At 43.1% G+C, this 15,521-nt stretch overlaps 2 protein-coding genes across 4 annotated transcripts; one reads left to right on the forward strand and one right to left on the reverse strand.

Annotated features, from left to right (window-relative positions):
* The first annotated feature begins 509 nt into the window (after nt 1-509).
* LOC120818229 (pre-mRNA-processing factor 39) lies at nt 510-9,196 on the forward strand. Its single transcript, XM_040175141.2, has 15 exons — nt 510-619; nt 1,791-2,041; nt 2,195-2,320; nt 2,431-2,549; nt 2,692-2,859; nt 3,088-3,271; nt 3,378-3,482; nt 3,875-4,010; nt 4,099-4,253; nt 4,399-4,525; nt 5,186-5,457; nt 5,945-6,123; nt 6,253-6,327; nt 6,561-6,732; nt 7,851-9,196. Exons 1-15 carry the CDS (start codon nt 562-564, stop codon nt 7,938-7,940), a joined length of 2,217 nt encoding a protein of 738 aa, XP_040031075.2. The 5' UTR covers nt 510-561; the 3' UTR covers nt 7,941-9,196.
* Nucleotides 9,197-9,419: 223 nt separating this feature from the next.
* On the reverse strand, nt 9,420-13,904 carry ubxn1 (UBX domain protein 1). Of its 3 annotated transcripts, none has more exons than XM_040175161.2 (10): nt 13,080-13,904; nt 12,749-12,813; nt 12,569-12,622; nt 12,258-12,385; nt 11,692-11,782; nt 11,387-11,578; nt 10,785-10,836; nt 10,537-10,659; nt 10,146-10,329; nt 9,420-10,007 (listed from the first exon to the last, which is right to left on the reverse strand). In XM_040175161.2, exons 2-10 carry the CDS (start codon nt 12,805-12,807, stop codon nt 9,967-9,969), a joined length of 924 nt encoding a protein of 307 aa, XP_040031095.1. In that variant the 5' UTR covers nt 12,808-12,813; nt 13,080-13,904; the 3' UTR covers nt 9,420-9,966. The 3 variants fall into 3 exon arrangements, with proteins under 3 accessions (XP_040031095.1, XP_040031094.1, XP_040031096.1); XM_040175160.2 differs by having other exon boundaries at nt 13,391-13,668; XM_040175162.2 differs by having other exon boundaries at nt 13,319-13,428.
* Between the last annotated feature and the right edge of the window lie 1,617 nt (nt 13,905-15,521).

A 15,521-nucleotide genomic window follows, 5' to 3' on the forward strand; every position in this document is an offset into this window, starting at 1 on the left:
GAGTATGTGGTAACCAGGTGGTATCTTCTAGCACCCACTTATACCTTGTCCACACACAGCTTTTTAAAACCTTGCCTGACTGTACCTGTAGTTTCTTGATTGCAGAATTATGTACAGGTTTCTCTGAAGTGTTATTTTGTTTTTTGCCCTTATGCTTGTGAATAAAAAGAAAATAGATAATACACAATTAAATATAGATGTGTAATTGTAAAGTTATTTGACAAATTATGTTCTAAACCGTTATCAGTTTTGGTTTATATTAAGAACTTTATCACTTGTATAGGTATATGTACGCTGTCAAATATTAGGTTGACTAATTACCAGGAATCTGGATTTTTGTACATCCACAGGAAAAGGTTTTTAGTTTTAAGTTTTCAATACATTGTACGATAACAAAATTGAAAACCACAAAATAACATAAAACAAGTAATGCAGTCACTATTCAAACTTACGAGGGAAAAATATAACCGTTATACATTATAACTATTTTTCCGTTATTTTCTGTTTCTTTTTGTCAGTGACCTGTCGCGGGAGAATGACGTCAGTGAGACGTTTACCATCATGGCGGCGGAAGGCTATGAGGAGATGAGCGGCAACGGGGAGCTCGAAGAGTCTTCAGGTAGTTAGATCGAAATGAATGAATGTACCATACGCCGTTTTGTCGTTTCACGGATATTAACCAGCATTGGTTTCAGCTGCAAGTCTTTTAAATAAAGCTCCGATGTGACCGGAGGCTTGTTGACAAGCGTGACAAGCTAAGCTAGGCTAACGTGATTTCAAGTAACGTTACACACACAGCACGAAACAGCACAGCGTTCTGTACAATAACTTCAACTCACTCACCACCCAACGCTTCGGCAAGTGGTTTGCGGTCAGAAATCAGTCATTTAATGAGTTATGTCCACAACATCCTAACGGGACCTGAGTCAGTCCCGTAGTGTAGATCAAACGCATGTAAACTACTTTTACTGAATGAAACCTAAATCTGCAGGTGTGATCATGGTGTTGCAAGAATAAATGAAGAAAGTAACTTTTTTCTTTTTTTTTTTCATTTGTTGTTTTTTGTCTGCTGGGGGTGCTAGTTTAGAGTAGTCAATGTAGTATCATTTTTTCATAAAAGCATTTAAACTGCACGTTATAGTAGGTTTAATCCCCTATTTGCTTAGGTTTTGTAGTAGTAAATGGTAATGAGCGTGTTTTTCTTTTACGCCTTGTTGTATGGTGTTAACACCTGTTGGGCCTCTTTTTGTTTTCAAGAGGAAGGTTCATGAATCACATTACATGTATTTAAGCAGTGCCTTATTCTTATTGAGGCAAATGCCATTTTTCTATCATTTATTTGAAGGTGCCTTCAACTTCCATTAAAAAAACTAAAAAGAATGTGAGAAGCACTCAAAGTGTCCGTTTCTGTTGTGATTACTTTGCCACCACACCTCAATTAAATTCAAATAATTCAGAGGAATGGATATAAAAGGTTTCGTGGTGTTGAAGGTGTTCCATCATGCAGTGACAATAAACAGGAAAACCGAAAACTAACTTAACTTCTCAGTCATTCATTGCTGGAGAATAACAGTAGCTGTTGAAAGTTTGTTGCGGTGTCTTTCTTTGTAAAAGAGCAGGCTGTGACATTGTTGTGTTTCTGTTTAAAATAACATTAGTAGGTAGGGATTATGGCCAAAGGGTCAAATTACACCCCCCCCCCACACACACACACACACACACCTTCACAAAAGAAACAGCGGCGTACCTGTGAAATTCGCTCATTACGCTTCCATCTGTCTCATCCTCAGCCACGGAGGCCTCTGAGGCCACCGCATCGCCTCGAGCCGAAATGGCAGAGATGTCGGAAGAGAACGGCGGTCCCGCCGTGGCCCCCGACGTCTCTGTGCGCCCCGACCCCGTTTCCTTCTCCATGCCCCCACCTGCGGAAGACGACGAGGGGGAACTGCCCGCGGACTTTGAGCGCCTGTGGAAGGCCGCCCACGACAATCCTCAAGACTTCACCGGCTGGACGGACCTGCTTCAATACTGCGAGCAAGAGGTGTGTAGTCGTCGTTGTGTTCTGAGAGGCGAGGATGATCAATAGGTTTTTTTTTCCCCCTCAGTACAGATACGTTTAAGATATTGACCTCTATGGACCCAATGGTAACCCAGAGTCACATTTAGGCCTTAACTTTCTCTCCGGCATGTCTAGAGTCACATCACGGCGTCGCGCAGAGCGCTGGCGGCTTTCCTCACTCGCTACCCGCTCTGCTACGGCTACTGGAAGAAATTTGCCGATCTGGAACGCCGCGCTGGGTTCAACAACAAAGCAGAGGAGGTAAAACTGGAGACCGGCTTTAGAATTCTGTGCTCCCTCTCTCCCACGCCAGTGTGAACACTGTGAAGTCTATTTCGGCGGCGTTTTGATGTGGTGTCGCGCTGTGTCAGGTGTGTGTCCAGGGTCTACAGGCAATCCCGCTGAGTGTAGATCTGTGGATCCACTACATCAATCTGCTGCTGGGAACACTGGACATGAACCTCCCTGAGTCGCCCTCGAGGATTCGCAGGTACAGAATCGCCTTTTGTTGTTGTTGTGTTTTATGCCGTTGGACGTGTAAAAAGTAGAAACTGATGGTAACGTTTAAATAAAAAGCAAGTGCGCTGCTGTTTGTGAAAGCCGCAGTCTTACTCGTCTCTCTCAACCCTCAGTGTGTTTGAGGACGCGGTTGTGGCAGCAGGTCTGGACTTCCACTCCGACAGGCTGTGGGATCTTTATGTCGAGTGGGAAAAGGAGCAGGGAAACATGAAGAGAGCCGTAGCAGTCCTGGACAGAGTCCTCAAAGTCCCCACCCAGCTCTACAACACCCACTACGACAAGTAAGGGCACGCACGCACACACACACACACACACACACACACACACACACACACACACACACACACACACACACACACACACACACACACACACAAGCTGTGCGTGTATTTCTGAACTTTGTTAGATAATGAATATATTTAGTGGTTTATTTAACATGAAATCAACGTCTCAGCCACTCGTACTTGAACTCATTCTGTCTGTTTCTCTCCTGCAATGAACTTCGCCAGGTTCAAAGACCAACTCAACGGCCAGGAGCCTGAAGAGGTGCTTTCCACAGAGGAATATGAGGAGCTGAGGACGCTGTGCCGTCAGACTCAGAAAGCGGAGCGTGCCAAACAGGCCCAGGAGGAGGAGGAGGAGGAGCGGCCGCCAGGGGAGGAAGAGCCCGCCACACCGGAGGGCACCGACTCGGTGAGTAGCAGGTGGCGGCCTCGCACTCCGTCCGAAGGTTTCAAACGTGGGGGACATGAAGTTACAGAGATGATTGCGCTGATGTTGTCCTACTCTCTGTGTTCAGGAGGAATTGATGCAGAAGATTAGGGAACAAGTGCTGCTTCGCAGGGACAAAGTGTACCAAGACAACGAGGGAGAGGTCCGCAAGCGTTGGCACTTTGAAGACGCTGTGAGTTCTTCTTTTCTCTCTTTTCTCGGCTCCGCTCTGTTTAAAAAAAAAAAAAATTCTTTCATCAACAGTAACAACAGTTCTACAAAGGCCTTTTTCATTTGGTAAAAGAGGCCAAACTGAATCGTTGGATACGATGTTATACTTGCTGAAAATCATTCGTACGAGTTCTCTCTCAAAATTCCAAACATATAATTGCTAAAGGTAACATTTTGGTCAGAAACTAGCCAATTTCAATACTTTGTGCTATCAAAACATTTCAGGGTTTTTCACTATTTATTAATGCAAATTTTAGTGAAGTTTTGCAGCTAAATTTGTAAATTCCTTCATTGACCTGGAAGGACACTTTCCTGGTTCCATCACTTGCTGATTTCCTTTTCTCCGGCCCGTAGATCAAACGTCCTTACTTCCACGTCAAGCCCCTGGATCGCCTCCAACTGAGGGCCTGGCACTCCTACCTGGACTGGGAGGTCGCCGAGCTGAACAAGGACCCCAAAGACCCCCAAGACTCCCAAGACCCCCAACAAGGTCGGCTGTCTCCTGTTTCAGCAGGTCTACGAGTCCGTGTTAATATCTGACCGCGTTCTCAGTTCCCTACTCCGTTTTCTCCCTGTAGATCCAGACCAGGCTGCCACAGAGGAGCCGGAGGTCACAGTCCAGCCACAGGTTGACTCAGAGGGGGCTGCGGTTGCCCATGACGACACCAGGGTGCGCATTCTCTTCGAGCGTTGCCTGATTGCCTGCGCCCTGTATGAGGAATTCTGGATCAGGGTGAGGAAGAAAAGTGTGTTCATGTGTTAGTCGTATTTAGTGAAAGAACACACAAAAGGGCCTACACAGGTGATCATTGTTGTGTATGTATATAGAAATCTAAATGTGTGCCAGTGTGTAACACGTTCTCGTACGTGTCGTTCAGTACAACCAGTACCTGGAGTCGCAGAGTTTGGAGGAGGCGCGCGCTGTCTTCAAACGGGCCTGTGAGGTCCACCTGGCGTACAAACCCAACATCCACATGCAGTGGGCCACCTTCGAGGAGAGGCACGGTGCGACAACACACACACACACACACTTCACAAACACAGCTTTGTTCTTTCGTTCCTTGGAAAGGTGGAAGGAGTTCAGTCTCAACAAATAAAGGAGCTGTAATAAGAATGTGTAAAAGCGACTAATGGGTCATATATTTTATATATACACTATTTTTAGTTATTTCAATTGAACATATTTTTACTTCTTTTTCATAACTGAATACATACTAGGGCTGTCAATAGATAAAAAAAATGAACAATTTAATCTCACATTTTAAAATTCATTAATTGCGATTACAAGTTTTTAATAGGGCAAAAAAATCAGGTTGTAATGAAAAAAAATGAGCCGAGCAGAATAAATGATTTAGTAATTTATTAAAAATAAAGAAAAATACAAATCATAAAACGTTTGCATTTGTGTAAGGATTTGGATTTGTTTGCCCACCTCTATGCCCACTAGCACCTTTTTGGGGTTTTTTTCATTCAATTTTTTTTCACCTTTTTGTTTTTTTTTTCATTCGAGTTCTATGTGTGACTCACCAAAACTCTGTGTGGAGTCTTAAAGTCAAACAAAACATTCCCTTCATCATTCATCTTTTCTACAACACTGACATGATCAAATACAAACACATTGTTTATCACAACACTCTCAAAGTCTCCCCCATCTTCTTCCACCAGGGGACCTGAGCGAGGCCCGGCGGGTGCTGGAGGCTCTGGAGAAAACGCTCCCGGGATTGGCGGTCGTCCGACTTCGCAGGGCGGCTCTAGAGAGGCGGGCGGGCCTGCTGGACCAATCGGAGGCGCTGCTGCGTGAGGCGGTGGACGAATCCAAAGAGAATCCCACGTTGCACGCTTTCTTTTCCATCAAGCTGGCACGGCTGCTGCTGAAGCTGGGCAGGAACCCCAGCAGAGCCCGCGGAGTCTTACAGGAGGCGCTGGAGATCAGCCCGGTGAGAGCATTTACGCAAATACATTTGTGGTCAATCTTCTGTCAGCCCTCCGTCCTCGAAGCTGCAGTGGAGTTGGCTTGGCTTATGGACGGCTCAACCGGCTAAAAGTGTTTTTAAGTGTCTGACTTAACGTCCTTTATTGTTTTCTGATAACTGATATGATGTAAAAAAGTCTCTTCCATTTTAATGCTGGTGAATTTGAATGACAATTCTGATTCTGTGATTTCATTATTATTTCCTAAACATCGTGTGCTCTTTGCAACTAGTACTTTGTGTGATATAGAAATGGTTCTGACAAACATCACACTTCTATGTATTGACAGAAAAGGAATATAATATTAACTACCATGTTTCCTTTCATTTATGATCAACTGAATTCAAGGATTGTTTTGTTTGCTTTTGAAGATCTGTTTGTACCGTCGCGCCGCTCCTTTACAATAACTAAAAATAAAGTACTGCTTCCTCTCCATGTGCCCCCTCCCCTCAGGACAACGATAAGCTGCACCTGAACCTGTTGGAGCTGGAGGTGTCGGGCGACCCCTCAGCGGAGGCGGTGCAGGAGTGTGTGACGCGAGCGCTGGCAGCTGCCCTCGCCCCCCACACCAAGATCCTCTTCTCCCAGAGACGCCTGCAGTTTGCGGAGGACTACAGCAACTCTATTGCGAGGTCAGACCTCGACACGAGTCTTCCGCAAAAAAAACCCGGTTGGCGCCACGGACGACCCATTGGTCTTGGTCTTGGGACCCACATGTAGTCGCTCATTGTCTTGGTCTTATTGTGTCTGTTTTGTGATAGTGTGCTGTCGGTCTACGAGGAGCACCAGAAGCTGCTGAAGGAGTTGGGCGGAACGAAGAGAGGAGCAGAGAACGGGTAGATTCAATCAAATATCAGTGTCATGAATAGTATTTTGTAGTAATGCTTTTATTTTGAAGGGCAACTCCTTTATTTCTGTCTTAATGATTTTGTCTATTGAGTCCTAAAGACAAATTTAAATTAAAGAGAGCAGCAGTGGAGGAAAAAAGCGGTCACGTTTCATGCAATGTCTCGACTCAAGTGTCAACTTATTGATAGTCGATCACTAGTCATAGTTGGACTTCTTTCAGGGATGAGGACTCGGAGAAGATGAGCAAAAGTGACGACGGCTCGGCTGTTGCCGTGTCTGCAGAAGTGGCAGCGACGATGGCGCATGTCCCCATCACGACGCCGCCTCCTCCTGTGGTGGGCGCCGACGCCAGCTCACAGGCCGCCTATGGGGGATACAGCAGCTGGTACCAGGTAGGAAGCGTTTATTATGTGTGGATGAAGAACTATCTGTAATGGCTTGACCAAAAGAGGCTTTTATGGTTTTACAATGGCTTTACTGAGGTGTAGAAAAACCAAAGCCCATAAAATACTTTATGTATTCCTATGTATATGATGCTAAATGGTTGCACATTTGCTGCATGCTTTTAAAATTGAACCTTAGGAGCTCAAACCAAAAGGACGGCCTATTTCTTAAAGCTGCACTGGTTACTAGAAGGCCACGTAGATTTTAAACACTTTATAAATCCTTACTTGAGCCTAAACGTATTACTAACATGCTCGAGCAATGTAAACCTGCGAGACATATTAGCTCACTGGACGGGGACCTACTAGTCTGAGCAGCGAGACGAAGGCTGACGCTCCGACTTCCTGCCGGTCGTATAAACGCTGGACTGTCACAACTTGTTTTTACTGATCCGTACGGCACGAGGAGCCCAACTTTGTGTATGAAATGCGCCTCATAAATCAAACTGCCTTCCCCTGCTTTTAACTTAAAGTAAACAGACTCTAAAGTGGGTTTATGCCGCACTTTGACATGTTCTGTGTACATTGCATTTCACAAATTTCCCCTTCCTGGGGATTAATAAAGTTTATATCTATCTATAATTACTTGTTTCCAAATCTGTTTTTACTTTCATTTTTTTTTACTTTCCAGACCCTAAATACACGTCCTTATGTCATGTATTCAGCATACAGTTGAGACATCGTACTCTGTCATAAGATTGCACCTTTGACTGTATCCGCTGTGCACGGGACTGTGAGCTGGAAAAGCATGCTGGCTCGCATTCCTCAAATGCGACCTGATGCATCAGGACATCCTGGTACTTTTTATTCTACGTATTGGCACAGTTTGTTTTTATCCCAACCGTCTTTCACTAGAGTATCTCTTCATCTCTTAAGAGGTGAGAACGAAGTGAGACGGCTCTCTGCTCGAGATAATCCATCATCACTTAATTTGACTGATGTGTTTATTCATTCATCACTTGCCCAATCTGTCAATCAAGTTGCTAGATTCACGAGCCGTCGTGGCATTTCACTTCCCCCCCCTGACAAGCTTTTTCTTCTTCTTTTTTTTTGTGATGGTTTTCCAGCAGCCGCAATACGGCAGCTACGGAAGCTACGGCAGCTACGGTTACCAGAACACCTGGAACTACAACCAAGGCTACTATCCCCCCAGCTAGAGGGCGCCGACAGTGACTGTGACACCACAAGGCCACGGCAAATGTTTTCAGCCCAGGACGACTCTCGGCTGAACAAACTGAAACATAAACATGAAAAATAATATCCCAGCATCCTCTCCTCCCCGTCCTTCCTCTGAGTTACCTCACTCCCCTGGATGTGATTAAAGAAGGGTCAGGATTCGGGCTCTTTTTTGGGGGGGGGGACATGTTGTGTCATTTCAGTGTTGAGTCTGCAGCGACGGATGGAAAGACGATGAAAGGAAGCCGCTCCTTTTCTCCGCGCATCAGCGTCTCTCTATTTTAATCAGAACTATTTTTGTATTTGTTTGCAAGCCCTTTTCTCCCATTTTAAACTCATCCAGTTTATCCAACTTCACAGGTGATGTATGATTGACATTTTGTACCATTCCAGAGTAGGTTATTTGTTGTTTTTTCTAATGTATATAAAGGTGTTTTATAGTGTCACAACAGAACTAATTGTGTCTGTTTACTTGTGCTTTCGTCACAATACTTTGTGAAAGGTCAACTACGGCTTCTTGTATCTAAAACAGCTTTTTCTAAAAGTATTTTTGAAGGAGGATTGTGAACATCATTGCATCGCCTCGTCTGCAGTCGTTTTAAGAGAATCTCATTTCCACGGAATCAGGCTGTTGTGTGAAGTCCTGTAGCCAGCAGGTCTATGAGGCTGAAATCTTTACCTCAATAGTATGAAAGCAAAGATGTCTTGATTCATTAATGGTGGCACCAGTCAAAAGCTAATCCCATTGAATTCCCATCCATGTAGGTGACGAGCAGGATCAATGGAGACATTTAACACGGACGCTTCATGTGCTGATGTGCATTATTAGCGTGCTAATTTGCGTGTATTGAAGTGAAGACTATCCTCTGAAACCTGCTGGCTCAATATGTCCTGCGGCCTTTCATAACAGCGGACATTTTCACTCGTCATAGCAGGAGGAGCTCACGTAATCCTAACGACGACTCGCTTCTGTTCAGGGTTCTGTTTGGACCCTTCAAAGTAAGGCAGCCATCGTTCATTTATCGACACCTGTGCTTCTCCTACTTTGACATGTTCACCTGTCGTGGCCCAAAAACGCCAATCCACATCTTGCGTTTTATTTCGTATGTGATGGAATTTTAGTTCACCGGATGTTTTAAAAATGTAGGGCTTTATTTTGTGTCAGAAAACCAGTATAGTGAGGATGTGTGTTGGTTTCTTGCAGTTTTGCATGGTTCAATAAAATCCTTAATTTCTTTGTATGTAAAATAATTGCTAATCCCATAGCAGCTGGGATTTGTAGTTTCTACTCTAATTGGAGTAAATGGTTCATTTGTGGACTGTTGATGTGTAAATTTGGTTGTGTAATAATGAATGAACAAATCATTAGGCTGATTGGTATTAATATCAGACCACAGAATCAATTAATTTTGGGCTTTCATGTTCTACTTTGACACATTTTAAAGAAGGTCACAGACAAATTTCAGAGTCAGCTTTATTTTAAGTAGATTCTTGGTGATTATGTAGACATAACTGTCAATATATTTTAACTTATAAAAAAACTGGCAAAGTAGAATTTCACAAAATCAGGAAGATCGTGTGGATTCAATGTAAGACCCTTTCATCAGTAGGTCTGGTGTGATACTTTGCCTTATAAAGATTAGGTTAAAATTAAAACAATTCTGAAGCAGTATCCATCAGAAGCCAGCTATCTTCACTTTGTTCTTAAGTAAAAGTCACTTTCCATCTCACTGCACAAAAAAAAAATCTATTGAGACCAGAATGGCAAAGAGCGTCATTCATTCATTGAGTTAGCTGAACTGCTTATGGCTGAAAACTTCATAAGAGCAGATAGAAACCATTTTAACTCTCGTCTCCAGCTACATTATCTCTCTCTGCATTAGTTCAGTTAGCGGACTTGTTGAGTGATACTCGAGAGGTGTTGGCTCTGTTCCTGGTTCGATCTGTTCCTTGTGCCGATGCAGGGGGAAGTGGTGAGGTAGGCTCGTGGAGCGGATCCTCCCGATCTCACTTTTTGGCAACAACCAGCACAGCTGAAGGCACCAAACCTGAAGCACCCGGAAGGAAAGTCACGAAATGAGGCCACGGACAGTCCGAGGGTCACATTTGAGTTGACTCTAAAGCCAAACACTGAGAAGAAAAGTGCTCCATGTGCTCTACATTCAAAACGTGGTCCTGGCGCTCACCCAGTTCTTTGAGGGGCTTCTCCATGTCCAGTTCGGTGTAGACATGACGCGGGTAAGGCGACAGCAGCGTGAAGTCTTGACCCTCGGGTGTGTTGCCGTTCACCTGCACGTAGACGCGCACCGCCGCCAGCGGCTCCTGGGCCTTGAAGACCGCCGTGAGGGTCGAGCCGTCCAGCAGACGTACCTGTAACCGCAGAGCACAGGAGAGAAAAGTGAGCTATTGGACCATTTCAGGCCAGAAATATGTGTAACATTCAAATAAAGATATTTAAGAGTAAATTAATGTTATTGAAAGTAAGTGAAAACTGGTTCTTTATCATGCGTTTTGTTGTGAAATTGATCGCTTTCCCGGTAAGATTGATTTTTGTGTGGCGTAAAGAGAAGCCTGTACCTGTATCCTGGACTCATCGTACTCCTTCTTAGTGGGTGGCGGTCCGTGACTGGTGGGTGATGAGGGGCTTGGCTGAGCAGGTTGGGACGATGATGCCGTGCTCGGGGGGGCAATGCCTCCAAACTGAGAAGGGTACAAAAAAAAAAAAGGTTTTTAATTCCAATAGAAGCGGCAATAGAGATATCAAGGGACTGAAAAGAGGAAAACTTAAATAGGATCTATAACTAGATGAAGATTGATTGGGTTACCTTCTGTGCTCGCTCCTCTCTGTCTCGTGCAATCTTGTCTTTAACCCTTTGCCTGACAGGAATGAAGACAACCAACACAATGAAAGGAATGAAGACAGTTGCACAAAAGAGTTATCTTACTTGGACCGTTGTAGAGTTGGCTGACTTCAAATGTGACATGCCTGTAACACGCGAATGAGCCACTCATTCCTTGTTTAAACTTATGAGCTAATCCGTGCCGAGGGTTTTCCTCAACATTGCCTGGTTTGATTATTTCTAGTCTTTCCACGCGCTCCTGGTTTCATGGAGGAGAAGGATAGAGTTGGGCCGAGTTGCTGCATTTCGTTTTTTTATGATGTGGAAATCAGCCCTAGTTAGTTTCCATCTTTATACTGTGATCCAGTATTTTTAAAACAATTCATGGAGGTAGAGATAACTTACTACTATAACTAATTACTATTACAACTAAATGTTCGGAGCTTGAGTGGAATCATCTTTGGATGTTCATGTACTGTATTATTTCATCCCTCGTTTTACATGACCACACGGCCCATGAAAAGTGAAGTTATTACCCACCAGGGCCAATGTATAATATTTACACCGTGTTAAAGTGGATACCTTACCGTGCCATCTTGTCCTCCATCTTCTCTTTCATGCGCTGATCAGCCAGCTTTTTCATATCATCATCCTGCAGCTTTTGGCGAATCTGCTGCAGCTCTTGGCCCTGTCTCCTCCGCTGCTTCTCCCGCTCCAACTCTTCTGCCCGCTCTCGCTCTCGCCTCTCCGCCTGCTTCACGCGCATCAGCTCTTCCAGCCTGAAATAAAAAAGACACACCAATATTTGCCTCTTCTTATTTCAAGTATGTACGTGTGTTAAAGTAACCTTGTTATGTAAGCGGGAGACACACAATCCTGAAGGGATTCTGACCGTCTAACTTGCTCAAGTTTCTCCTCCTCTGACATTGGCATCCTTGCACTTGTGTCATCGTTGTCGTAGTTCCCAACTCCATCTGCTGTACCTGAAGACGGAAAAAAACGCACATGAGAGAGACGTATGTATTGTGTGGTATTTCAATATCTTACTGGGAACCAACATTCACAGCAAACGAGCTAGTTGACATAAAAGGTGAACCTAACTTCACACCCGACACCACAATCCTTAAACCCTCAGTGAGGACAAAGATAAAAGTCCAACACAAGACTAAAGGAAACAACAACGTGAACGTACAAATTCAATCTTCTAGTTGGAGGTGATGACACTATGAAGAGAAAGTAAAAACTGAAGCAACTAACCAATTTGGCTCTGTGGAAATGAACCATAACCCCCCCCAACTCAATTAACTGAAGCTACTTTGGAGTTTATACCTTGTTTATAGATAGTGAATACATGAGTCATACGACTAATCACATTATTTTAAAATCTCAATAAATATCCTCCTACAGTAAATAGCAAATAACTAAATATGAATGTGTGTCTGTAAATGAAATAATGACCTTCGGCGGTGTCTGCTAGTGACGGCTGCTCCGTGGTGGACTGACTGTCTGCTTCTCCTCCCAGGACGTTCCCCACAGGAGGCACGAACGGCTCGTCGATGTCCGGGTCGTTCTCGTGTTCCATTAACCTGAGGAACGCGCATCACACGGGAGAGATGAGGACTCAGAACATGACGGGGAATCAGAAGCACGAGTTGACTTTCAGAGAGACAGAGAGAGAACTTTTGTGGGACTGTAAGGGACGACAGAGGACGGTGTCCATCCAGCCATTTCATTAACATGTTGGTTTTATGTGTGTGATCCAGGCTCACCAGTCCATGGCTTGCTCTATTCCCTGGTTGCCCGTGTTGGCCACCGCCTTTTCCCTGAAAACACGAGATCAATGGAAAACCCGGTTCACTCTACAGTTTTTACTTTCACTTCTATGGAAGTTGTCTCGAGTCTAGGAGGTACATAAACCAGGATGCATTTGGGGATTTGGGAGCACTCACGCTCGGTTTCTTTCAAAGCCCATCTCCAGCAGGCTCTCTAGTGTCGTTAGCTCTGCCATCTTGACCTGAAACAGATCGTATAACGTTAGTTACATACCAATAGTTATATCAGATAGGAACAATACGTTATAGTGAACAGCTACAACTTGCGAGCAGGGTAACGTTAAACTACGGTGGCCGAGGGAAGCCTATTAATTCTTCACATGCTGTTACGGTGACGTTAATGTAACGCTAGCTCCCTCACACTGAGCTAAAAGTCATGAGCTGATGAATTCACTTCAGCTAGTAAGTCTTCGTTGAACATTCTGTGATTTGTTTTGCTGTGACTCACTCTTTATTAGCAGGAAACAGCAGTAGCGTAGCAATGTGTCCAAATGAAAGTTGATGATCCGATCGGTAACGTGCCGTTGTGCTACAATTAGCATCGGTGTGGCTAGCGTTATAAATGCGAAAGCTAGCAGCGAAGCTTCGTTAGCTAGCCCGATTAAAAACGACCAGGAACTCTCATAACCTGTCTGTCACTTCAAGTATTTGTGTTTTTTTGTAAGTAGCATATAAAGGTACATATACCTGTCATGTTATTATCTACCGAGGTTATATCAGCTGATATATTCATAAAGACAACGTTAGTTAGCTACTCACACATCAGTCAACACCGCTTCAGCAGTACGGGAACCCACGTAGATCAAACAGAGCCGCACGAGAAAAGCGAAAATTCCTATTGGGGCTAATTCAGACATTTTACTATAATGTATAAGCAAATACTTTTTCTGACCCCAACCACAGCCTATACTACTGGTACTTAACAATAATGAAATTATTCTTTGGGAAAAGGAGTGTCTTAAACTCGTGTCTTGTTTAAACTGCGTTGGAATGCCGCAAATAATTAATTGTCAAGTCATCATTGCTGTATGTGCTATTGTTTGGTAGCCCAAACTACGAAAACGTTATACGATATAAAGTATAATCGGAAACATAGAGTTAAAGCGTAAGCACCATGACATAACGACAATCTGGAAAAGTACAATTACATTGGCTATGAAAATGAATTTAGCCTGTTAATGTTTCTAAATGAACCATTGCAGCCACCTTACTTACTTACTAAGAACAAACTGGGAAACTCTTTCAGTTTCTTTCTCAAAAGCTGCTCACAGAGGAGCTCAACATTCTTTCTTGCTTATAGGTAATACATAAGTAGGCGATGAGAATGGGTCGAGATAGTGTATTTCTTTCCTGTGTATTAATTATCTTTCAAATTCATCAATATAAAAGTTGTAACAGACAACTTAGTTTAGAAGAGAAGAGGAAGTACTATCTTGACATCTCTACATGCGTTATTCAACAATTCTGACTGATCTTGCCAGAAATTAAATTCATTATAGTTACGGCTTCATGAGGTAGACTAGATCTCTATGTAGTTTTTGAATAATGTGTCAGCAGTGAATGAAGTGGCCTTTGGGAGAGGACGCCCATTAGAAGTGCTCAAGGCCCCGATGGTGCCTCTTATTGGCTGCTCTTCCTCTTGTGCGCTTTCGTCCCATCCTCTTGTGTCCGTGGGCGTTCAAACAGAACGCAATTTGCTGACTTTTATGGGAAGGTTGGTTCTGTTACATATTTACAGTCAATGTAATGATTAATTTTCTCTCTCCCCCACACAGTCTTAAGCAGCCCGCATTGACCAGTCTGCCATTTCTCAGGCACGTCTGCGTTGCCTCCTTGATACTTTCTGTCTTCTCTCATTATTTCAAAAGCTCACTAACTGTTTTCTCTCCATTTATCTGTTTACTTTTCCTTTCTCTTTATTTTATTCCCACCTTCCTAACTCTTCCCTCAGAATGAATGACTGAAATAAGACTCCTTTGCAGCTGTGACTTGGTGAGTATGAACTTATTTTATGGATATTTAAATCTAGTCTATATAACTAAAAAAATGTAATCTAGGATGTCAGTCTTGGTGAGGGGCACATGATGGGACATATATATATATGTCCCATCATGTGCCCATCATGTATATATATATATATATATATATACTATGATGTCATTTTGTATTAATTGGGTATCAACTGTGCATCCACCCTTGAAACAACTTGAGCAATCAGTGTATTAATTTCCCACAATCAATACAATGTTGTTTACAGATCCATTTAGCACTCTTGCTGTCTCATTGAGTGAAATGGCAATAAAGAATTCAACCATAATTATGTAAACAGGAAAATGCAATTATACTCAAAATGCTTTCTTATGGAATAATCGGTTCCGGGCAACATATGCGTTTATTCATAAAATCTTTGTTATGTTTTATATTTCACTTCTATAACAGAGTAGGTATATTTATCATATCTGTTTATTAACCATAATAACTGTTCACAATGGAAACTTTGAGTCTGCGCAGGATAGAAAGTTATCTCTGTCGATAAGTTTACCAAACTTAAAACTCGAAAGGGTCTTTAGTGTCGAATCAATCGCGCCCTGCAAAAGCCATGTAGGTTTGAAATGTCGATTTCACAATTCTGACCGTATCAGTGCTGAGATTCACAACAATGATTTCTTTAATGCACAAATAACACCTTCACAGTGGAATCATATAGTACAATTTATATATATATATATATATATATATATATATATATATATATATATATATAGCTGACAACACGGTCAAAGTCAAAGGAGACAACAGGGATCAAGGTCTCTTTTGTCTTCTCATAAAATTGCTTTTATGGCCCTGTTTTTTACTGAAAGAGAGGGTTAAGGGTCAATGCTCAGTCAGG

This window comes from Gasterosteus aculeatus, chromosome 4, assembly GCF_964276395.1.
Source record: "Gasterosteus aculeatus chromosome 4, fGasAcu3.hap1.1, whole genome shotgun sequence".
In the NCBI taxonomy this organism is placed as follows: domain Eukaryota; kingdom Metazoa; phylum Chordata; class Actinopteri; order Perciformes; family Gasterosteidae; genus Gasterosteus; species Gasterosteus aculeatus.